The sequence below is a fragment of the Tetrao urogallus genome (assembly GCF_951394365.1).
Source record: "Tetrao urogallus genome assembly, chromosome: 2".
Taxonomy (NCBI): Eukaryota; Metazoa; Chordata; class Aves; order Galliformes; family Phasianidae; genus Tetrao; species Tetrao urogallus.
Window position 1 is genome coordinate 62,912,248 of NC_136814.1, and position 26,291 is coordinate 62,938,538.

The 26,291-nt window shown below is 38.5% G+C and overlaps 1 protein-coding gene across 1 annotated transcript in view; it reads right to left on the reverse strand.

Annotated features, from left to right (window-relative positions):
• LOC306944413 (dermatan-sulfate epimerase-like) overlaps positions 1–26,291 on the reverse strand; it is a gene marked incomplete at both ends in the record, with an annotated part of 163,682 nt that overhangs the window by 41,719 nt on the left and 95,672 nt on the right. Inside the window, 4 exons of the mRNA XM_079532940.1 lie at positions 3,171–3,263; positions 15,170–15,338; positions 20,866–21,024; positions 22,242–22,360. Coding sequence (XP_079389066.1) covers positions 3,171–3,263; positions 15,170–15,338; positions 20,866–21,024; positions 22,242–22,360 — 540 coding nt within the window. The remainder of the gene's footprint in view (positions 1–3,170; positions 3,264–15,169; positions 15,339–20,865; positions 21,025–22,241; positions 22,361–26,291) is intronic.

Consider the following 26,291-nt stretch of genomic DNA (forward strand, 5'->3'; position numbering starts at 1 on the left):
TCTATATATTCTATATTCTATATACATATATACATATATATATATATAATCTATATTCTATAAATTCTATATATATTCTATATAACAAGCAGATTTTCCTCGGAATTCCCTCAGGAACTGAGCCAGCACCGGTGTCCCACCACACCTTGGATTCTGGGCAGCTGTGGGACCCAGCAAGGCAAGGAGCCTCCTTCCTGCAGCCTCAGGTAGTGCTGGCCTCAGCAAGGCCCTGCCTGCCAGTCTACCGCAGATAAGTTATCTGTATTTGTTTGACTTTTACTCTCAGGGGACTGGGAAGCCTTTACTTTCCAGGAACAAGTCCTATTCAGGAAACACATGGGACTCTGCTCATTGTCTATGCTGATTTTCCTATAGGTATTAAAGGTATTAATTTATTAAAAGTGTTAGTTTATATTGTGTTTTGGTTGATTCACGTGTTTGTTACTTGGAGTAGGTCAAGCTGTGCTTTATTGGAGGTTGCAGCATTAACCTTTCCTTGCACTGATTTGGGATGACATAGTCCCCCCTTTTTTGTTTATCTATAAAGTAAATTCAGAATTTTTTTTTTTTTTAAGAAATTCTTTTTATTTTAAAAGTAAGACACATGTATTTGGTATCAAAGAGGATGACAAAAGAGACTTGTTGGTCAAGTTTTAAGCCAAACTGCGGGTTTCAGGACTATGTAAACAGACATGTTGATTTTAGTGACTCTTTTCTTTATGTCTCCCTGCTGATACTTAAGATAGTTTTCAGAGATCACGGAATCACAGAATTGTAGGGGTTGGAAGGGAACGCCAGAGATTATCAAGTTCAACCTCCCTGCCAAAGCAGGCTCCCTAGACTGGGTTGCATAGGTATGTGTCCAGATGGGTCTTGAATATCTCCAGAGAAGGAGAACTCTACAACCTCTGTGGGCAGCCTGTTCCAGTGCTGTGTCACCCTCACCATTAAGAAGTTCTTTTGCATATTGGTGCGGAACTTCCTATGCTCCAGTTTATGGCCATTTTCCCTTGTCCTGTCCCTGCAGACTGATGAAAAGAGGTTGGCCATGTCCCTTTGTCTCCCACACCGAAGATATTTATAAACATTAATTTTGCAGGCATTTCAGTGATCTTTCTGTCAGTGATCCAAGAAGTCCAAGAAATATCTGAGATTTCCAAAAGTTCAAATAATCAGAGAGAAAAAAGACACAACAAAGATCGTGTCTTTACAGTGCCTTGTTCAATAGGGGCTAGCCCCATAAATTTTCTTCCATCCACATTTCTTCTCCCTCATCCCCATGACATCTCCATTTCCAAGGGCCATCCTGTCCACCTCCCAAAGGTCCTCCATTGCCAGCCTTCACTCCAGCAGCCTCTCTCAGCAATGCTGACCACATGGTGACTCCTCAGGCTGGTGGTCAAATCAAAATACACTAGGACAACAGATCTTTTGGGGAAGGTAAGAACAATTGTCTGAGATTATGAAACCATTCAACCTTAACTAAATGTTCCATTTCATTTTGGAGGGCTTTGTAATAAGACTTGTAATATCTTCAGAGGTTCTTTAATAAGAATAGTCATTATGAGAGTGTTTATATACTGATTTCATGAGAACTCTGTTTTTAACTATTTTGCAAATGCTTCAACTACTTTTCCAATATCTTCATGCAGCCACAGACATGGGGAGTCACACTTCCAGTAGCATTTGTGTTCAGGCCGCTCTTAGAATTTGTCACCTTTCCATTTAAAAAAAACATGCTGATACCAGGAACCAGGGTCTTAGGAGACTTCATTTTCATTAGGCATTATATTTTAATTTTCTTTAAGAACAACACGGAACAAAACCAAGAAAACCACCTCAAAGTTGAAAAAATCAAATTCACAAAAATAAAGGCACGAAAGTACATAGCATTGGTTTGGATTGGAATGTAGTTAGAAATTATTTTTAAAGGATTACCTGATTCAGGTCAGAATTTCAAATGATGCAGTAATCAGGGATCTGAGACTTCAATTTGTGTACTTTGCTACTTAGTACAAATTATACCCTTATCTTGAGCCAGATTTGCAGCCCAAGATGTTGATCCTAAATTAGATATTTCAATTTATATATTTCAAAATAAACACAAGTTTTTACTTTTTGCTGCCTTAAGTCAAATATTTTCAGCCTATGCTTTATAAGGAAGCAAATAGTGCTTCCATTTTCCTTCCTTGTCCACCTTATTTTAATTCTTCTCAATTCCTCTTCTCATTTGTTTTATTTTTCTCTTCCAAAATATAATGCTTAATATTAAACTGGAAAAGTTGCAAATCAATCACTTGTAAATATGAATTTTAGAATTCTTTCCCTACATAAATAAAATAAAGGTAGGAAAAAGCATGAAACAAAGACTGTTATTTCTGAAATGAGGTGGAATGGCGTTTGCCTCTGCTTCTGAGACAAAATACTGTAATCAATGAAATGTCTGTAAAACAGACATGTCAGGAATACCAGAAGTCAAATCCATTCTGAGAATTTCACCATTGGTTGGACACTTGCAGGAATAAAAAGCATGTAGCCAAGGCTCCCAGGACTATAATTCTGTGTTTTGCTGCCTAAATTTTGTTCACATCTCTTTTTGGCTATGAATTATCTTTCTCTTTGTGCCTCAGTATTTCCATTTCTCCAAGAACAATTGCAGTGCTTCTCTGCTTTGTTTAGACAGCAAAAGAATAACTTCCTCATGGCTTGCAGAACACTGATCTCCTGTCGTAACCTGAGCTGCCAAGGTAACTCTTAATGGAGTAGGCTGAGTCTTTCATGTCTTTCCTGGGTTTTGCAGCAGCAACGGCACCACCATAAGCAGAGATAGTACTGAAAATGTCCTTGAAAATTTAGTATGTAAGTTGATATGAATTGTTAACAGTACATTTCTCTTAAAGTATCTGGGCAGTGCACGGAAAAAGCCAGTTACTGTGTGAAATGTAGTCCTGATAAGGAGATTTACAAACTATGCAATGCTCACCTGTCCCAGCTGGACTAGAGAAACAAGGGAAATAAATCTACACAGGAGTCTGCTTTAATTCATCATTTTATTTTATGAAGCATCAAACAGCATTTTCACCAATTAGCATTTAACAGCAGTTAAGAAAGGATCACAGGGTTATTGAAGGAAAAGCCAAAAACCTATTTCATAGTCACTGATTCCTCACTTGGCAGCAGTGCTCTTGGAGGGCTTGGGTAGTACCCAGCAGTTGCTGAGCTATTTGAGGAAAATCGTGTAAATCTATAATCCAGCGGTAAATCTGAAAGACAGAAATATACCACATCTGATTAGCAGCACAGTCCATATCACATAAAAAATAAGCCTGTGGTGAATAGCAGTACTTCTTAAGCCCTTGAGCTGTTTGCTCACTGGCATTAGAAACTCAATCGGATTGCATGATTACATATTTATTTGACATCTTCAGCTGTCCAAGGAATTGACTTTCAGAGTTTATTCAACTGCAGTAAAGGATATTCAGTTCCTTGATTGCTGAAATAATGCTAGTCATAGAGAATGACTAGATGAATACTAAATAACCAAACAAAAATCTTTTTCAAGCCTAGGTGGAATTTTCCTACTAGAACAGATTCAGGTTCTTTGAGCTGACACTCTTTTATCTCAGCAATCAACTGATGAGAGCCCCATTTAAAACAAAGAAGTCCTTTTTATATTGTTGGGATTGTTGCAGCAAGATTCCCAAAATGAACCCACTTTGGGACTTTCTTGAAGTTCAGTGTTAACACCATCATTTTGTATCAAGCCTTCTTGGAAATTTGTACTCGTAACTTGGCATACCCATTGCATCCACTCTGTTAAGGACACTGAATACATTTAAATAGGTCTGAACAGTCAAAGCTTTCTTTCCTTTCATTCTTTTAAAAAGACTTCACAAGCAGCAGTGCCTCCTTCTACAGGAAACTGATACTTCTCATACTTACTTCTTATTCAAAGTTCAAGAAATCAAATAAAATAAACTCCATACATATAAAATTTTATTCAACAATCACTCTCCTATTAAGTGGGGAGGCGGGGGCGGGGAGGAGCAGAGAGGGGGGGAGCTCAGATCCTACCTAGTTTTCTGTTTAGAACCAAAGCGAAACAAAAACTAAACTCATCTGAACCTTTTTTTTAGGGCGCGGGGGGAGGGAAGGATTTGAAATACATTTGGGCTGATATTTAGATACTACAGGCTATAAAACTTTTTGCATTCAGCTCCTTTAGTGAAACAGAAAAACACAGTCTTAGCTGTTTCAGATCAAACAACTGGAAGTTCAGGTCTATCTCAGCAGCAACTCTTATGCAGGACAGCAGAGCAGCATCCAGGCCTGCAGCTTTAAGACCACATAAAACACAGCTGAAGCAAACAAATCAGAATCTAGATCCAGTTGAGAAATCAGATAAAGACTGGAATAAAGAAGTAATGGGAGGATACTTGATTGCAAGTGAATTACGCTCTATTAAGTGGATTACTTCAACTTGTCAAAGAAGCACATTTTCTCATTCTGTCTTAGCCAAGGGATTCTCTAGGGCTCTTTCTGAGCACAACAGAGCAGGCAGATGTTTTCTACTCTACTGAGCAAAGAAGCAAAGATTCCGAATATCATTGTAAACTATAAAATTTACATGCCTTTTTTTATCTAAAAGCTTTCATTAGCTTTTTATTCTAGTAGACTGGAGTCTCCCAGGAGCAGTTTAACCAAAAAGCAGCAGCATAAGTGATGCAGACTTGCTGTGGATTTCCTTATCTTGAAGAAATGAACAGTTATATCAAAATGGCAATTCTGTTGATATTTCATGGTAAACTAGCTTTAAACAATCATCTTAGATGCCGAACCAATTTTGAATACAAAGTACAGAGGACTCCAACAGAGAATAATCAATTTTTACATATTCAAAATCCAATCTGCCCATTTAAATATTGCTTTTGTCTGAGCAAGTTGACTGGATGAACAGAAGGTATCCATATGTAAAAATGTTGTGTAAGGCATCACTGAAAGTTACATGAAGCAGCTACTATTCATCACCTACAATGCTGATTTTATGTCACAAATAAAGAAAAAAATCTTCCTGTATTTTCAGGTTTGTTTTCATCAGTGATTTCATTTGCTGCATCTGCCCTGCTTGGAGTTGGGAACACTTCACACTACTTTATTTCAGTGTGATATATTTATGTGAAAGCCCTGCACTGATCCAGAAATACATAATTGGAATCCTAGCAGTTATAAATAAATCAGAGTGAAGACAAAGGGTAATTATTCAATGAAAGAAAAATGAAGATTGTTATTGAGGGAGGATACACAATTATGAAAAAATGGAAATCCAGAAAACGTCAGAGAGGAAGTGTGCTGTAAGTTCTTTTAAACTTAGCTCTTCTGAAAACTCTGAAACATCACACAAATTGCAGTTGCCTTGTGAAGAAGGCATGTTAACTGGACACCAAAGCTCAGTCCAACTTCGCTGGATGCAGATGGCAATGGTATCAGCAGTGCTGGCTCATCAGCAAAGAACTATGGTAGAGGTCTTAAGTTTGCCTCCTGGACACAGCAGCAATTGATTTTGTACTTGGTCTTATTTTCTACTGTCACTGGTGGCATAGAAGAGAAATGAACACTGCTTGCTTTAAAAAAAAATAATAAAATAATAAGAGATTCATAATTTGATAATAAAGCAAGCCTCAGTTAGGAAAGAAATGAGTGCTCATTTCCAAAATGATTGTTTCCTAGTATTTTTACCAATAAATATCTTTAGGCTCTACTACCACACACGTTCACAGCTGCTGCTGTCTTGGCAGAGCTTTACATCTGGGCATTCTCTTCTCACCCAGCCCTGATGGAGAACTGTAGATTAGAGGGGGGCACATACACAGCTCTTTCTTACCTACAGTGGGGGTCTGATCAGTGCTGATCAGCCTACAGTGACAATGGATTCAACACAAAACTCATCTCATATTGCCACTCACCTAGGAAATAAAACAACAACAAAAAAAAAAACAACCACAAAAGAACCCCATACAAACTAAATAGATTTGGGTTGGAATAAAGATCTAGCTGGCTTTACCCAATGACATTTTGATTTTTTCAATTTTTCAATTCAATTCAATTTTTTCCAATTACATCCTCTGTAGGGACCTAAATCCTGGGAATTTTCTATGGTACACAGGTAATTCCACCAAGACTCATCTTGTTCCCAGCATTCACTTTCAGTGCCTAGCCTCCTAAAAGTCAAACATGGAGTGCCTCTATATCCCTTTCTAGATCTACAGAAATTCTAATTGCCAGATGTAGCCTTGGGAATATTCTTGCTTCCAAAGCAGAGCCTCAGTGTTGGTGAGTGATAAAAGCCAGCTCCCTTCACAGTAGCTGTGCAGGCAGAGTATCCTGATGCTTCTCAATGGCTCAGCCGGTGCTCAGGGCTGCGAGCTACTGATCACAGAAGGTCCCCATGGTACCCTGCCCAGCCTAACCTCAGTTGCAGTGCTTGAGCAGCTCTAGTTTAAATAAAATGGTGATTGTGATGTCTGAACAGTAACCACTGCCAGGTTTATTCCAGTCACTAAGGTGCTGTGTTCCAGCTGCTAAGATCCAGCTGTTAAGTGATATAAATTATAATGCTGTGCTCTGATGCTTTGGCATATCCATATTCATACATGTAGGTGATAAAGATGGATTTATTTTGTACTTATTACTTGACTACGTCTCAGTTACTACTCCATTATTATAAGCCAATAAATGAAAGCCAAAAGCTCTTACTGGGAAAAAAAAAACACAAGAGTTGTAGCCACAGGGTAGGAAGGGAAAACCACAAGAAGAAGGGAAAACGTAGTATTTTAGATGAGTAATCAGGAAAATATTTGAGTAACTGAATGGAAGTCCGTTATAATCTAATCCTGACAATAGCCTTGCTTGATAAACAATTCTCATATTTAATCTTTCTCTGAGATTTCCTTGAACAAATCAATACATGAAACAATTATAATCTTAACTAAGGTCTGTAGGTGGAAGATATTTCTCCAATTAAAAGCACAGTCCAAGCCTAACGCAGATTTCTCTCAAAAAGCAAAGAAGAAAAATCACAAAGAATTTTGCAATAGTGACCACAAAAAGGAGAACATTCTTTTGCAGTGACAGCACAGCAGCATGCTGGTGATGCATGAGAAGCCCACAGACGAAGGATTTCCCACTCCTGGAGGCAACAGGGCTGCAGAAACCTTGTAGTAAAGAGAAGGGCAGGACTGACTGAACCCATGTGTGCGCTTCTGATTGCTATCAAGGGACATGAGGGTGTGGGGGAGAAGCAAAAAGCTCTTCAGCAATATGATTCAATTTTGAAAACCTGCTTAAATTTTTGAAAAACTGCTTAATTGTAGCAAATATCAAAACACAACAATCTATCACGTGGCTCTGCATGCAGGTAGCATAGCTATATGGACAATCATCACCCAATATTAATTATGTTGTTTTTACAGGAATTCCAGTAATTTACTGTAGCTTAGGAGCTTTGCCATAGAACTTTGCTTCTATTGAAAAGTTGTTGTTGAAGAAAAAGGAAAATATCAATTAATATTAACAATTTCTAAAATAATTTCTTAACAGAAGAGTAAGCACACTTTTGGCTGCACTGCCAAGAGAACTACACTGTGGCCTGCCAACCTACAGGTAAACAGTACTGAGTGTTTTTGGAAATATGAAATATTTTTATCTTCTGACCTAGTTCTTTTTTATAAAAATCACAACAGCTCTTGCAGCAAGAGCTCGGAATGTAAAGGAATGCACTAGTAGCAAAAACAAAAAACCCCAGCGATGCAATTAGATTTATCTGATAGCAGTTATTTTTAGCAAGACATCTCAGGCAGATTTTCCTAAACACGAGATCAAATGTTTTCTGTATTAACTCAAAGCTCCTGAAATACTTAAATGAGCATTCCTTCTACCAGTTACATGAAAGTCACTGCTGCTGTTTGTAGGCTCTGCAGCTGAACAGAAAGAGGAGGAGGATACACATCTGTGTGGGTGTTTGTTTGAATTGAGAGGATCAGCAGCAGCAGGAGGTCTAGAGAAGGAAGGTGATAAAGCTTCTCAGCTTGGATGTAACTGGCACTCGCAGTGTGCTGTTTAAGCCAGTGCAGTTTATGCATCCATAGGTAACGACTAATATTGCTTTCGGTGAAACTGCAGAATTTCTGCTTTAATAGCAATCCTTTAACAGCTTTTCCCATTGTGGCTGCACTGTTTGGAGAAAATGCCTGCTGCTCCGCCACACAGAATCATAGAATCCTTTGAGTTGGAAGGGATCTTTAAAGGTCATCTACTCCAACTCATCTGCAACGAACAGGGACACCTACAGCTAGATCAGCTTGCTCAAAGGCCCATTCAGCCTGACCTTGAGTGTCTCCAAGGAAGGAATACTTGTAATACGCTCCCTGGCAGAAGAGCTATCCTGGTACCTAGCCATTCCCATTTGCTGTTCTGCAAGTGATCAAACTGTTATGCTATAATACTGTCAAATATTTACATAAAGACAATGTAAAAAAAAAATAATTTCTAAGACAAGATCCTAATGGCATATATTAGTCTTTCAGAGATCACTCAATTAATGTGTTTGAGTGACTCATCATGAGTGTGAGGACAAAGCCTGCCTTGCTTTTTTTTTTCATGCATTACCATCTTAATCCAAAGGGAATATGTTAGACACCAGACTACATGAAGGTACCAGCAACTTTTTTTTTTTTTAATATATAAGATTGCAAGTTATGTAAAATTTGATCTAGTTAAAGAAGTATTTCCAATAGTTGGTGGCTTATCTACTTGCACTTCTTTCCACATTCAGAAATTATCAACATGTTATATTACCATCAGTGTTTTCAAATAAGAAACCTAAACCCACCCCACAAGCATGCGATCTAGTCAAAACCCAATTACAGCTTTAATTGCAGCCTGCAAATGAAATTATGCTGCTTGAGTTGAAGGATAACTTTAAAGTAGAAATGACTGAGTGGTTCCACCTTTCTTAATGAGTTGCTCATGAGTGCTCCCTTTAATCTTTTAGAGGTGGCTGTACTTTGACATTTCACAGAGTAGAACAGGGATTGCAGGAACATTTCTGTCAGCTATTGGCTAGGAAGTAATTTTTTGGGTTCTGCATGACTTGATGCAGCCTTCAGGGGCACAAGTCAACACACCTTTCTGGAGGAGCAGTGAAAGGCAGACCAAAACATTGTGAATCATCCATTTTATGTCCAAAATTACTAACAAGATACTTGATTAAATCTTTTGGAAAAGTTTTTCTCATACCCTTTGGCCAATACCGGGGCCTGAAGACTATTTACAAGTATTTTTGGTTAATAATTTTTTTTTATGGTTGAGAGGCAGTTTCTTGTCAGTTTCAGTTGTATTTTGCAGCTGAAAAAATAAATACATTCTATTTGTCTGTTGCATTGAGTGCATTGCTCTGTCTCTCAAATTCCGAGCACTGAAACTAGTTTCCTGGAATAGTTAAATCAGATTTAAATTATCTAACATTTTTCAATTTACACAGAGTTGGAGGAAGATGCTGCTAAGACAACCTGAGCACATCTCCAGTAAACTAACTTTGCTACCAGTTTTTTTGTACCAAAATAGAAGAACCAGAAAGAGGTTCAGAAACCATGTTGTTATATATAAATGTATATATATAAAATAAAAAAAATATATGCATTTCTTTCAAAAAAGGTTTGTTATAAAAATGATCTCTAGGGTCTTTTAATAACAAATGCTTTTTACAGCAGCTAAGCCCAGAAGGAAGTCAGAATTGCCCAAGCATTTTGTTAAACTGAAATCTCTAGAATGTATTTGTGAAGATACATTCTTACATTGGAAGTGTTAAGTAAAAGCATGGTTGTAAAGCTTTACATTTTAATGTTTACTACTATTAATAAGTAATTTATAATATATATACTTCTATACGTGTAAGTTATGTTATATCATTATTGCACTATTTGAATAAGGAAGCATTTGTTATTATCTCTCTGGTTACAGGAAAGTCCAATTTAATTTTAATAGGAGCTAGATTTGACTACATACAACATAATTTCAATGAAAAATCATAGAACAAATGTATTAAAATATGGTGGTTCATTTTTTTTCTGTTGTTTCACTCTAGTAATAATTACACATGATAATGCTCAGGATATAGAAATTATATATCGCCACATGCTTAGTTAAATTCATGACTTCCACAGGAATAATAAATTCCTCATGGACATTCACGTTTAAAACACATGTTGAATGCAATTTGCAACCAGTGTATGGTGGGCAGACCCGTGTATCTGTGACACACACTTTGCTAGCTCCAATGTCCCAGCCACAGCTGCCTTCTGCTTTCCATTGTGCAGACAATTTGCAACTCTAAGCAGAAACATGAACTCCTTTGCTATGGTTCACTGGCAATTTCAGCATTATATTTATACAGCAAGCAGACCGACGACTCAAACTCCTGCAGAAAGAGACAGGATATGAGACTCCGGCTTCTTTAAAGAGACAGTTTTGGCAAATTATAATGGATTTTTCTCTTCTATTAGTCAATTGAAATAGCAATAAGGCATGAAGAAAAACTTATGTACTTTGATGGGCAAAGCATGGTAAGATTTCATATGGCTCACAAGCTTTAAAGAAACACATGATCCTCCTGTGCAACATAAGTTTGGTTACCACATCTCCAAAATGTGAAATAAACTGTACCCATAAAATACTTTTGCACTAATCCTTTGTGTGCAAGTGCTTGGAGCTGACACATTGCTCATTTTGCCTGCAGCATCTTTTTAAATGGCAAACCTCACCATTCAGAGGTTATGAGACAAGTTCAGGAGCCTAGATTAACAACCACAACGTTTTATAAAGTTTAATTTGTGTTATCTGTATTAGGATTTAAGGCCCACTTTCTCAAGCTTTTTTTGTTGTTGTTGTTTTTTGTTTTGTTTTGTTTTGTTTTTGTTAATGCAACAAAGAACAGAAGAAACTTACCAGAATTCTCCAAGAATTCTCCCATAAGCTTTGAAATGAAAGAGTTACTTATCATGGAATTTTTTGAAGTGTTACTTTCATAAAAAAAATATTAACTATGATGAGATTCAAAGTAAAAGCTTGAAATATGTGCAGAATTTTTTTTGGATCATAGAACTGGCAATCACTGGTTGGTGATTTCACTGACTTCTGCAAAAGCTTGCTCAGTAGCTAAAATATGATCTGTATTTGATATCTTTGTAAATTAGGGAGATCTGCCAGTTACTGTTGGAATATCTGCATTATGCAGGGCCTATCATTACTCACACAAACATCTGGTAATTCGATGGGAACGCCACAGAGTAGCAGTCAAGTACTTGACGGTACCATTCAGGTTATGCAGGTATGATAGATAAGCACATCTGCCTCTTCTTGTCACAAATCAAACTTTCTGAAACTGAAAACCGTATAGTCGATACTGTGGCTTATGCAAAATGCCATTTTTTTTCCACACTGATCCCTACACCTTTTAATTTCTATGTGTGAACTAGAATGTAGCATTCCCACGGTAATGGATCCTGCTTTGTAAAATCTGGCTTACAATATCATTGTGCTTGAAAATGGTCAAGAACTGTGAGGGAGCTGTAAATGAGGAGAGATTTAATAGCAGAAAAGTGAAGAAACAGATGGACTTGTGAATGAGGCATTGAGAACAGGAGTAGGAGTGTTGGCTTCTAATATTTTATTAACCATGTACATGTCAGTATAATTGTGAATCTTCAGCATTCAAATTCTTGAGAAAAGTCTTCCTGCTTACTGAAACAGGAAAGGAAAACTATCTCGTAAATGAACTTCGAACTGTTTAGAAAACTTTCAGCTTAACTCATCTCCTCTTAATATCACAAAGATACAGACTTACTACTTTGCAGTTAAACTTTTAAAAATATCATCTTAATGTCAAAGTAGTAATATCTTAAATGAAGAGTTTTATTTTACCCCTATGTGATTTCCTCTCCAGAGGAAAGTATATAGAATTTATTACAGAAGACCCTTTCTGTCCTTTGGGTGATTTTAATGATAAAGAAAATGTTCTTTTTAATGCCCAAGGAAAATGTCAATTCCTCTTAAGAGACTGCCAGGGGAATTGAGATGACAAGCTGTGGCGTAGTAATCTACAATCTCACTAATACTTTGTTTGCTACAGATGTGATTAGAATTCAAAATTTCTGATGCATCTTTGAATGCAAAACCTTTTTGGGTCAGATACTGAACTTTCAACTAAAGATGGGGACAAAAGTGTAGAACAACTACATTCATTCAGCACAGAAAGGTAGTGAAAAATGAATTGGACTGTTTTCTAAACAAACTGTGATTTTGCTAATTAGAGATACAGTTTGTGTATATGCTCTGTTATTTTATACTTTGAATGGAGAAAATCTGCAACAGCAGCATTCCCTGTGAAGCCCTTTCCTACAGTGCTCTTTGATGAGTATCAAGTTGTTCCCTAAATTTAGGTATATGTTTAAATTCTTTACGTGAAACCATTAGAAGGCATCTGCACCAAACCCACAAGAGGTTGGTGAAAAAAGAGAACTGTCAAAGTTGTCTCTATTCCAACTTTTCAATCCAGAGCTAAGACCTTCATTCTTCTTTTTTTTTTTTTTAAACACATTTCATGCATTAAAAAAACTGAAACGAGCTCAAAGACTTTTATTAACTTCCCCCCCAAACTTCTGATAACTCTTTCATAACAATTCTCATATGAATTTTGCCTAAACATCAGTGCTTTTTGTGAAACACCACTAGTATTTACTTCTGTTGAATCATGTTGAATAATTTTTTTTAATAATATTTTTCAATGACAAATGAGTCTGGAGAATTAAATCAGGCTGTTCATTATGTACATTTTGCAGCCAAACAAGAAGAGTCAAGTGTATTTAAAATTAGCCTAGCAGCAGTTGTTTGGATCTCACCAAAGATTTTTGCAGATCACAATCTGTTAGGGCATTTATTCGTATGTGGTACTGCTTATTGCTCACACAGACATCCTAAGCTGAAGCTGGTCATGGCTTACAGTGGTTAGTGATTGAGCTCAGAGCTCAAACAAGGTTGCCTATCAACTCCAGGACCATGGCAGCTGCTCACAGAGTGCTTGCCATGTGATCAGCAAAGTGCAACTCTGAGGAGCTTGAGGAAGAGTCTGTGTTTGTGCAGCTTGGCTGAGGGAAGTCCTCTGCTGGTGATTAAAATGCATGAATAGGAAAGGAAAAACTGGAGCGCATCAAACTCACATAATCTGTTTGAATCTCTTCTAGTGAGTTATACCAAAATAGCTGCAGCTATTAAGCTATTTAATCTATGGCTTCAAACTGCAGCCAAAAACTTCAGGGCTTGGTAAAATGGGGGCTCACAAGTTAAACAAGGTATTCTAGAGGAGTCAGGAATGCCTTAACCTCCATAATAATGAACATCTGTGTTTAGCACAAACAAACAAGACCGACTTCTCTCATTAAGAAACCATAGATTGTTGTACGTTCAGCTTTGAGGCTATTGTTCAGGCACACAGCTGCAAGTTAAAAAATGTTAGTTCTCCACTTGCTGTCCTTTAGCTGTGTGGGGATGCACACAGCATCCTTCCTGATGGAGGCACAAGGTTTGCAAGGGCTCCACAGCTGATAAACTGAGAAAGAACAGACAGCTATACTGCTCCTGCACTTCAAGCAATAATTTATGCATACATAACTTGAATGTTCTCACCCCTTCATCTGTAGCTGGAAAATTCCTGATAAGTTTGCGGTCTACAGCATTTGCTAGCTGTGCAGATCAAGCTGTGGTTTGGGGAACTGGTGGGATGGAAGATGTTCACAGAACATGGCTGACCCTGCCAGCCTCTAGGCCAACATTTTCAAAGCAAACCACAGAATGATGCTGGAAGAAGTATTAGAAGGGAATTTTACAGAAGTTACCTCTGTCTTGACAACTTTCCTTGTTATACACGGGCCCTGTACTTCTAGGCTGAACTACAGACTGCAACACAGTAAACATAGGAAGCGTAAATAGATTCTGCTGCTGTATCAATTTTCTACTCTGAGATATCCTTATCATATACATTGGTTTGTAGAATTTGGTTGCAAAGAGAAGGTCTATAATGTGTTCTGCCAAAGAAATAGCTGGCATATGTGAAATATCCCTCAGAAGAACTTTATTCATTGGTCTTCTGCATGAAGTAAGCCACAGATGCTGAGCAGAGGGGTTAGTAACTAATTGCTGTGGTCTTTGTAGAGCCAAATACGTAATTCATTTAATACTTTGTTTATTCCCTTAGATATTGTGTATCAAAGTTCAGTAAGGAGAAATGACAAATCGAGACTACCTAGATAGAGGATCTTCACCACCACTGCATGATCAACTGATATGTACAGCAGCTGCAAAGCTTTTGCAGTATCAGTGCTACAGCTATTGCTACCAACCACACAAACCAAAGCATGGTCCCTCCAGAGATAAAGACTAGTTAAATGAAAATAAGATCTGTCACGATTGTACCTCTGGCACAGCTCTTATGGAAAAAATGTAGAAAGACTGAGTAATTTCTCAGTTGGATGAATTTTTGGAGAACAAGACACTGCTTGTTAGGCTTCTTTTTCCCAGATAAGGAGTAAATTTTAGGCTCAATTTGTGTCCATGATGGTGCAGTTTCAAAAGGAATGAGAGAGAGAAAGAGAGAAAAGCACAGTTCTAAGAGTTATTGGCTTCAATACATTCTTGTGTTTGTTCATCTCCATTTCAACTGTAATGGCATAAGCGAACTGATAAGATAATGAACTAGATCAAAGGGGAACACATTTTGAAATCTTAAGAAAGCTCCAGTAATCTTGCATGCATTTGTTTCCTAACATAACTCACCACCAAAAGCAGAAAGAGCAAGATAGTGTGGGGAAGACCTGAACTCCTGAAATGTTGCATCCTGTTTCTAACATGGGGCAAATGAAGCACCTAATCTTTGCAGACACAAACAAGAAACTAGCACAGCAAACACTACAAAAAACATAAACATTAGGTGCTGTGTGATAGGAACAGAATATTTTGAGATATATTTTGGATACATGGAATCTCAAAAATAAATCTGTGGTATGAAAAAATTACTATGAGTACTGTAAGTTCATGAAGGAAAAAAAAAACCCTTTCTTACCTGCAATTGCTTCAAGACTAGGGATTGCAATAGTGCTGTAAGTACTAATGCATTTACAGGACCATGTACGAACTAAAGTTTCCTCTGCATTTTCCAGACCTGGTAGTCTGTCCACGAAGAAAGAACCCCACTGCTCAGATACAGAGTAGGGAATTTTGGGCTGATATCCCTGAAATAAAAATGAGAAAACCTGTAAGCTTTCAAAAAATATCTTTATGCTTTATGCAACCACAAGTATTAGTTTAAGAAGTCTGTAGTGTTTTTCTCATTTTCTGGGAAAACTCTATTTCATCTCAGGAACAATGTGACTTAAAAATACTGCAAAAAAGAATAATAATCATACTCTGATAAGGCCCCTAACTTTGATTTAAACAATTTCCCTTGGGTGAAAAAGTTGCCTTTAACCTTTTCCCCAAATACATCTGTCTGTTATTCTATTTCAGATAGCAGGACCAGCTTGCTGACTTTCTCTGCCACAGCATCTGAGCAGCACGACGCAGCCGGGAGTTCTTCCTACCAGACAGAAGTAACTCCACCAGATGCTGAGCTGCAAAGGATGTAGCGTTTCACCTGTGCTACTTTATCTGCTTCTCAGCTGATGAAGGAGAACAGAAACATGGAAACCTCAGAGAGCCACTCAGTTGCCTAACAAATATGAAAAAAATTTTTTTTTCCATGTTTGTATTTCAGTCAACAATATACAAACTCATTAAAGCAGTATTGGGAAAACTGATCTTTATTTTCTGCAGTTCATCTTGAAACCTGCTATATATTGCCACGAGCAGCCAGAAAAAGCTCTATGAGGCCTTTGCAGAAAGATTACAAAATGTAAACCAAAATTGCAAACTACATTGCAGAAAATCTGTTAAAGTCATTTGTGTGCAAAGAACATTTTCAGACTAACAGAGCATAGAACAGACATCCTAGCGGGTGCCTCCAGATTAGTAAACTTTTGTACTCTATTTTCCATTTAACTCCTTTCTTAATAGTTTTGAGAAAGTGCCAAAATAATTTATGTTAATGACAGAGATCCATGGCTTTCGACCACAACAAAGCTGTTGAACCAGCCAAACAAACCCCATCAGTAAACACAGAGCAATTGTTTCAGTGGTTCTGAGTAACAGTTCTTTCTCTGAGTGCAGCTGGGGGACGGGGCAGGAGCTAATTCGGATAAATACAGACATTGATTTCTGTCTTCTGATGTAAGCAGGTTGGAAAAACCCCATATTTAGTATCAAAAATAGTAGTTCAACTGCTGTTCAGGAGCTGCATTTTCCCCTCCCTCTCACACAGGAGCAACATCTTAGTATTTTTTGTCTTCCCATGCACATCCTGGGACTTCACATCATTTTTAATTAAGTGTAGGTAATGAATTAAACTCCATTTGCCAGCTGAATGCAGAAAACTCTTAAGGCCTTTCTAGCTATTCAGGTGATTAATCAAAAAGCTCCATCAAAAGTACTGGACCACATAAACATTTAAACGAAGACAAGGCCTTGTTTATTGACAAGTGAAACAAATCTGAAGCTCATGCTTTTTAAGATGTGTCTTTTTAGTAAGAGGAATTGCTTTGTTCTTTTTCAGAGATCTGATTCAGAGATCTCATCTGGTGGGAAATTCTTAATTGTTAAGGAGGAAGAAGATAAATTCAAGATTTATAGCCCAAGCCCTTAATAAAACCAAACTCAGACATAAATATTGTCATCAAGTCATCTGGAAGTGGACTCCTGATGTTTTGCTGCTGGCTTACCTCCACATCACAAGTGCAGTTTGTAGAAGGCATTATCCTCATCCCAAATGTGAAACAAAAGCTGTAAAATGTTGCCCACGTATTTAAGAGGCATCTGCTGTCACTCCGTGTGTCATTCCTAACCACTGCCTACAAGATGTCTGTATCTCACCTGAAGCGTACATAGCCCACAGTGAAGGTAGGACACTACGCCACAAAGCCTACACATTTTCCTACATACCTGGAGATGTGTTTAACACATGAGCGCTGTGAGTTCCTCCAGCCACCCCTGTAGTAACATCTCCTTGCATGGCTACAAATCCTGCCAAGTGCTGTGCACCCTCTTCTTTGGTATGTAACACCTCCCCCTCCCCACCCTGAGGGGTGGTTTTGCTCTCAGGCATGCCAAGCAGACAGCAGGAGGAGATTGCATGTTGACTGTAACAGATCAGGGCGCAAAGCCTCACAGACTACACCTAGACAGCAGAGAGAAATGATGGTACAACTGTGCTCCAACACTCAAAGCTTTCCACTAAATCAAACCACCTGGGATGCTTGTTATCTCCCTTACTTTATTAACTGCAGATAAATAGGGCTGGCTAACAGACCAGACAGGTTTAGTTAATGGGACCCTTGGGAAACAATGATTTGCTGGCTTACAAATTGCCTGTAGAAAACTGAAATGAACAGGGAGCTGAGCTCTGAAGTTCTACCCTGTTTGGTAAACAAGAGAAAGAAAAAAGGATGGAAGGGAGACGAGTGAAAAGTAAAACTGTAAAGCATTGTACGTTTTTAAAGGCATTATTGAAATGAGGGTTTGCCATCTAAGCCATTGTCTTTGTACTGAGCAGGGGTTACTACAATTGCTTCACTGCATACAGTATCCTGTGACACTGATGGCCATATGCCTCATGCCAAAGCAATAAAACCACCACTGACTATTAGAGCTTATAAAAACAATGCTCAGAATACAGTTCTGCCTGTGTAACAGCAGGTTTTTGAGGTACTTCCACCAGCAGAACAGTGCTGGTAAGAGACACAATGAACTGATGTACCTGAATAAAACAGCCACGCCATGTTAAGGCTATTGCTTTAAGGATATCCCTCTAACTGGCTGGGCTTCACAGCAGCCCATCAGGTTGTTCCTGGAAGTACCATTAGATTTGTGTTGAAGATAAGTAGGAATACAGAGAGAAACAGAGCCAAGAGGCCTGGAGCAATCAGCCATTGGCTGAGGTCACTCAGAGTCCTGGAAAGACAAGCCTCAAGGGCTTGACCTCCTGAATAGCCACTAGGCAATACTATGAAAACCAGTTTTCCTTCTAACTGCAGAAATATCAGAAATATTGTCTATGTCTGCCAATGGCTTCTTCCCTTTTTACTCCATTCACTCCTGCAACCTTGTTTTTTATATGCTGACTAGCTCCTCTATAATGATTTCCCTTGAAATCCTAGGATGAAATCCAGCTTTTCCTGGAGTTTTCACTGATGAAATTGATCACATATTTAAAGAACAGAAGAAAAAAACAAACCTCCAGCCAAGCAAACAAACCCCTGAATCTGAGGGGAATCTAATTTCAACACAATACTTGCTTTTTTTTTTTTGTTTGCTTCTTTTTATCTTTTCTTTCCTTGTATGCTGCCATTCACTTAATAGCTGAGTAATTGCATAAATAGTTTTGCTATTCCCTTGCTCATTTGGTTATGACTCATACACTCAAAAGAACTGCAGTTGTTTCCATAATTTCGCAGTTCTGTGTATCTGGCTTATATCAGGCATTTAACTGAAGTGGAAAAGACAAAAACTGTTAATGAAAATAGAAATTACTTCCAGTTTGAGTGTGAGGAGGGTTTCTTTCCCTCTCTCTGTTAGTGGTGAAATATCATGTAATGCGACTGAAAACAGTTTTTGTTATTTCAAAATTTGCAATTGCAATTTAGAGGCAGTATTTCATTTATTTAATAATATTTAGTGAAGATTGATAGAAGGGAGGATTGTGTCTTGAATTAAATTTTCAGTCCCTCTTTGCACACCCAGCATGGCATGCAAAATCTGCAACTGTATTTCTGGGAAATGAATGAATGGGAAGGCAAATGAATAATACCAAGTCTTGTTTACTAGTGTCTAATTTTCCTAGAACATCTGACTTTGCGCAGTCCTCTGAGTTGGCTTTCCTCCACTCATAACCAGAGGGTTAATGGGAGAAGTCGATTAGGGGAATAAAAATAAAACTTCCATGGGCTTGTAAAGGGAATCTCTTTGAACTAGTCCTGTTAAGTCAGTGGTGTCCAGTCAACTGCAGATATATGGATGTGACCTGTTGTTCAGACTCCAGTGAGCAGCATGGTAATGAAATAACACCACTGACCTACATGGCCCCCTTGGTTCTGATTCCTTTAATCAACACAATTCATTTCTCCCTTGCTTACTTGCTGTCACAGGTAGCGGATGTAAACTGAATAGGGGTTTTCTGTGGCAGAGGTGTTATCTCCTTGAGTCTATCATGACTGCTGCAGCTTTAGTGAAATGTCAGACACCTGTATAAAAGTCTCACTTTCCTACTTGATAACTGCAGTGATAGAGAAGATACTTCGACGAGATGTATTACAACAAGATAAAAAAATAAATCATTATCAAGGGCTCAGAAACACATCACTCAGTAACTCTTCTTTTGTACTTCTAGAAAAAGAAACATGTTCTGGCTGCTTGTTTAAATACACCGGCTTCAGAAGCATACATTGAGCACGCTTCAGAACCAATGGCTGAGATAAAAAAAAATCTTAGGGAGATGTGTGTTCAAAGGAGCAATGAGTCTCCAATCAGAGGGACTCCAAGATTTATGGAGGATAATAACTTATTTTTACAGCATTAGTTAATTACATCAAATTTTATTAATCCATGTAACTCCTCACATTTCCTTTATTCTTTGTTCTCTTTTTTTTTTTTTACTGAGGAGCACATTTATCTTGATAGGAGACTGCACTTTGTTTGCCTTTTTTTCTTTTTTTTCCCTATGCTTCAGGAAAAAGCCCAAACATTAATGACTACATTTCCTTCTTTATTTCACTGAGTGAAATGTCCTAGTCTGACCTCAGTTTAGAAATCAAGACAATGGGGGAAAACATTAGATAGGAATATTAAAAAAGCAGAGAATTACTAAGAGGATGAATTTCCTCCTTCTTGCTATCTGGTTGCAGAGGTCCCTTGCTGAAACTGGACTGTAGTTCCTCAGCATGGCACACTGGAGGTACAACTATACCATCTAAGTGTTGTTCCTTACCTACTTAGTTCTTCAGCAGTGGAGAGAAAGAAAAACTGTAGTAAAATTTCACCCTGAGGAGCAATTAGAATGGTACTAATGTTAAGGGCTTGCTTCCCAACTGCGATCAACGTGAAAATTTTAGAATTTTTCTGAGGTAACAATCAGTGGTTCACATCTGACCATTCTTAGAAACAGTTCCTCCTATCTGAGTGCAACAGTCATCAAAACAAACAGCCTCTGTGGGAAGCAGCAAATGAAAAGTTCTCTGTATATAAGGAAAACACAAGCAAAGCATATTTCAGAGAGAGAAAAAGAACTTTAAAACAACCTCATAAAAACTATGGCCATGCATGCAGGGAAGTGTCATGAACTCAGCGAAACTCAGGTGCTGGACCTGATAAGCTTCTGTGAAACTTCTTGCAGGACACAGAACAGGTTCTCGTTACTAGAAAGGAGAAGACTGTGTTAAGAACAAGGGACTCTTTTTCTGAGTTATCTCAGGGTAATGAAGGCTCTGTGATGCCCATGCAATGCCAACCTGGGACAGAACGGTGTGGTCCTGATGTCACCAGGAGTGTACGTCTGTGAGGCTTGGAGCCAGCAGCCTAGTGAGATAAACAGGCTCATGCTCAGCACGGGTGGCAGGAGGCTTTTCTGCAGCTTACTTTCTTCTCTTCTAGGAAATATTGGCAAGGAACCCTTACCTCATATTTTCCTTTCTTCTCCAAGGGCTCAGATTCAGTCTCTGTAGGCACCATAACTTTGTCCCCTAGAAGCTCCTCCAAGATGAAGACAGTTTCCCAGTTGCTATAGTGACGAGCTGGGAAAATATCTGAGTGCATGCTGTCACCAAAATAAACAACCTATGAGGGAAGCAGTGAATTAAAAGTTCTTTGTATTGGAGGAAAACACAAGCAAACTGTATTTTGCAGAGAGAGAAAAAGAGCTTTAAAACAACCTAATAAAAATTCCTCTGTGTTTACAGTTGGCCACAACACACACAAATCTTATTAATGTTTGGGCTTTTATCTTCAAACAGTTCAGTAAGGAAAAGGCTGACTCCACATCCCCTCCTTGCTCTGATTCTCTCGGGGCACTGCCTGGGAATGCCCATGTAGGACTGGCACACATGATGGCAACTGAGATCTCTGACTGACAGAAATAGTTTGCCAGGAAGCAGTGGAAAAGACTTAAAAGAAAATGCACAGACCAACTGGAATACATTTTGGAACAACTTTGGAAATGGGAAAACACAGAATATCTTGAGGATTCAGAACTCTTCTCTACCCAGGTGGTAGTCAACCCATTACAGAAAAAATACTACCACCTTCAAGTAGCCTTTTCATCCATGCCGAGTTGTCATTAAAGTTATCCTAATTTTCACTGATGTCACCCTTTCACCTATTTGATTTATTTCCTCAGGGAGATGGGTTTTCTGATGATAATCTGATTCTACATGCAACTTCAGAAATGCATAACAAAGCACCCAGAATAAAACAGCTAGACAGTTTAAATATTCTAACAACAAAAAGACATATACACTCCTTCCAGTTCTGGACTGCAGTTTTGAAACTTGCATCCACCAGGAATGGTACAACATTTTAGATTCTAGAACAGGCCCATCATTGCTAAATAAATGATAAATAGTTGGTTACTGGAAGACAGTGAAGGAGCAGGCAACTTTAGCTGTATTTTGTCACTCCTGATGCAGCTTTTGTCATACATCCAAAGAAGTAGTAACTGCATGCCCTGCCTTCCTTTTAGAGCAGGGAGTGTGCACAGACCTTTTCACAAAGAGCAAGATAGGAAATACTGTGTGTTGGAAAAGATATGGAGTAAGCTAACAAAGGTGAGTCTATCACTTTGTGCATTGATAGGTCATTTCACTAAACACAAGCAACAAAAATGGATGCAATAGTCAAATTTGATACGTAATGGAATTGTTCTACCCCAAAGCAGTGTATACAGAACAAAAATTAATGATTTATTACATCATCAACAAGATCATGCAAGATCATCTGATGATATTTATACAGAAAAAGAATGTCTTTACAAAGATTTAATTCCACTTTCAACATACCTTGGGGTCCAACTTTCCAGTCATCTTCTTCAGTAGTTCATAAAGATGGATAGCATTACCTTGGGAATACCAGCCGGGCTTGTCCAGTGATAACAGAGCCTCTTGCTCTTCATCATTTTCTGGAACCACCAAGCAAAATTGCCTGCTGTTAGTAAGAGCAGCACAGGCTCCTGTATTTGTAAGACTTGTGAGAATCTGCCTGCGCACTGCTTGGAGAATGTGGTCTAGCATGACATGAAAACAACACCAGGGTCTGGCAAGAGGTTCAAGTCCTGGTACTGACTGTGGGTTCAGTCAGATGTTTAGTGGCTAGGGACAGCTTGGATATAAAGTCACAGTTAAGATATGACCTTATACACTATCTTGTTCAGCAAGCAGGAAATAAAAAGAAGTTGGAGTAGGCTGACATCTGTGAGGAAAGCAGCAGTTGAGCCTGATCTGCAAGGGCTACAGAAGAGCTAAGGAATCAAAGTCATGAGCTTTGCCTCGTAAGGAAAGCAAGAAAGGTAGAAAATCACACTGCAGACTGATGGAGGAGATGCTACAAATCTAAGGCGAAACTCTGAGAGAGGGCAGACTGTAAGAACGTGTTCCTTTCCCAGAATTAGCCACCACTTTCAAACACTGACATAAATGCAATGAAACAGGCTGAGGTAGTTCTTTCAGACATTAGCCACCCTCAGCACATGCAATGAACAGTTTCAGCCATGATCCAGTTTTGGGCAATTTACAAGATGGCTTTATGTTTAAGAGCCCTAAAGACGTGCATGGCAAAGTTAATTGATCCTTCTGAAAGAGGAAAAAAGAACAAAAAAGGGAAGGAGATACATAGAGAAAGACAGCAAATAATCTTTTAATATTATACATCTAAGAATTTGAATAAACACAAGATTTATTCTCAGACAAAACAGTTGTATATTAAGGATATCTTATAAAGTATGAAGAAATAAGGAAATTCAAAGTTGATGCTAACAGTTCATGTAGAATGTGTGAAAATGTCTTTTCCTTCGTTCTGTTTGAGAAAATTGATATTAAGTAAAATAACAGCCATTAAAAATTCTCCTTCATTTTACAGTTCTTGTTTTTTAAATTACATTTGACCAAACAAATTTTCATCAAATGGAAGCTGTCAGATTCCAGCAAATCTGCTTTATTTTCTATGCATTTTCAGACTTTTCTGTTAGGCTGGCTGAATGAGTAGACACAATTTTCAAACAACATGGATGCAGAAAAAGAGCATTTCTCAAAGCAGCTCTTTTGAACTGCCACCAAAGGTTTCTATAGCTATCACTATCTATGACAATGATCTCTCCATTTAGTCGGTCAAGAAAATAGAAGACAAAAACAGAGATATTGATGTGAACTTTTTAGAATAACTGCAATAGTGAATTTACAGATATAAGCTCTATGAATTGCAGCAGCACCAGGTGGCTCTGGAAAAAGGCTCTGCTTTACTGATTCTATGGGAAAACATGGGCAGCATGGGCTGAAAAAATTGACTCTAATTACAAGGTAGATCTCTCACTCTCTGAGACCCATTACTGTCACTGTTAGCTATGGGATTCATCTCACTTAACTTGATGCATCCTGAAGTCAGACTTTAATTTATAGTTACAGTTTAAACTAGTTGGCCAGGCTTCCTTGGTAAGCAAAAGAGTGCAATAAGCACTTTCTAGAGGTGCCAGCTCTGTAGAAGTAAAATGCTTAATTAAACTAGAACTTCACTTTTAGACAGTGAAATTAGGGGAAATTACAAGGCTTGGTTTCCTCAGTATGTGGAGGCAGCAAACAACATCTATGTTTAATTCATTACAGGAAAAATCTTGATTTTGGAAAGAGCTTTAGAAAGCTGAGAAATTACTATAATGTATTTAAACAGGCAGACCTTGCATCTTGAACAATGTCTGCTTGTGCTCAGACAGCTCGCTCAAATATGCAGCAACTGCGTCAATTGTACTTCTGTAATCCAAAAGGAGAAGAAATGCACACTTTAAAGGTGTTTCAGCAGCAGCAAGTCACTAATGAGAACGGTTTCTAATCCAGTTCCACTTTCCCTGTGGCAAAATATAGTCAGGAAAATTATTCTCTTGTGGTAGTTCTGCCACGTGAAAATATACAATAGCTTAAAAACCATTAATGACACAACTGACTCTGGCATTGTATTATTTCCATGCAACAGCAGCTCCATGACAGTGTTTAAGAAATTTATATACTTCCTGCAGAAGTGCAGCATAAACATGATTAAGATAGTTCCAAATTTATACATCTCAGATATTCCCAGTGTAACTTTGGCTGAAGTTAGACAAGAGGAAATCTGCTGCTGACCTTTCTTCTATCTTGCTGTTATTGATTCTTAAAAGTTCATTCAAAGGTCAGAACACTGCTATGAGTATTACTGCAACAGGAAGCCACACACACATAGGCGGGGATGCTAATGCTTCAGGTCTTAGAAGTTGGGCAGAAAGGGAGATGTCCTGACAATTTCAAACAGACTGGATAACCAAAAAGAATTTCTTAGATGATTTAGATAGAGCAACTTGCTTCCTTCTGAAGTCTAATATATCACTGCAGCCTGGATTCCTGGCTCTGGCTGCAGACTAAAAGCATGCCACAACAAGAAATGCAAAAGCATCAAGAAGGTAAAATTAAAATTATTAAAACCAGAAAATTATTCTAGTAATACACTCACCCAAACTTCAACAATGATTCAGAGCAATTTTCCTGAAGGGCAGATAATGTTCCTTTTTTAACAACGGCAACAAAAGCTTTACTCATGCTGGAGCTATATTAACATTGCAGGAATGGCAATTTGAATATTGCTGGGTCTCACCTTGGGAAATATATTTTGATTCAGAAATGTAACTCAGTCACCATTAGCAAACACGGTTCTTCAGATACACCAACTCACTAATATGACTCAGTAAATACTTTTCTGATTTTTTTAAACACACACTGGAAAGTTTATAACATGGGCTGAGGAACATCTGGTTCCATTCTAAACAAATATGCAAAAAGTAATCACTTAAGCTTATTCCCACTTAAATGACAACTGTCGGTAATTTACTTTGGCGCAGAACGGCTTCCTTGGAACGACTGCTCGTGTTTGCTCCCTGCAGCATGCTCTCTGTTTATTGGCCCTACCTGCCCAGATGGGTGCCTGAACACATGAGGTCTTGAGGTTATGTCCACACTGAATGTGAACTCAGGGTGTGGGCCTGCATTGAGGTGGATTCCCACCAGCTCACCTGCAGGGCCACCCCCACATTGCTGCTTGAGCTGGAGGCCACTGGGTGTGTATCAGTCACAGCCAGACAACAACCTTCCAGAGAGTTGCCAGGGAGCCCATGGATACTTGCATTCTGGATCGTGATGCCAGCCTCAGCTGTGCTGAGGTTTAACTGCAGTCTGTGGTGCAGCTCCCTGACAGCCTGTTCCTCTGCCTTCCTGTCTTTCTCCTGATACTCATAATTGGGAGTTTCTGTACAAACTTTGTTAGGCTCATTAAGCTACTGATATTTTTTGTTCCTTTGAACTGTGCAATGGAATAAAAATGTCAGTGGGCTCTGTTGCCTCTCATGTATATGGTTGACCTGCCTCCTCCTTATGAGGAGCAACTCTCACAGGCTCTCACTACACACAGGCACTTAGCACAGATGTGTTTACCGAGGCTCTGGTTACAATTGCAAGGGACTCTTATAAAAAATGCATATTATGACCCACCACTGTCACATGTCCCTCTGCAAGTTAAAACAATGTCATTCTGAGCCTTGAGGATATTAATATAAGAGCCTAATTATGTTCCAGCTTGGCTTTCTGGCACAGCCTGATCCTGGATGGCATTTTGAGTTCACTTAAGAAGTACAAGGCCTCCTTTTCAGCAGGTATCTCAGAGCAGAAAACCACATCACAGACAAGACACGGCTAAGTAAAATCCCTCTGGTGGCTTCTTCCAGCTCTAAAGGCAATGAGATGGGATGAGATAAACTGTAGACTTTCCCTACAGACCACATCCTCCATGAAGAATGCTGGTAAAACTTCATCCCCGAGGGA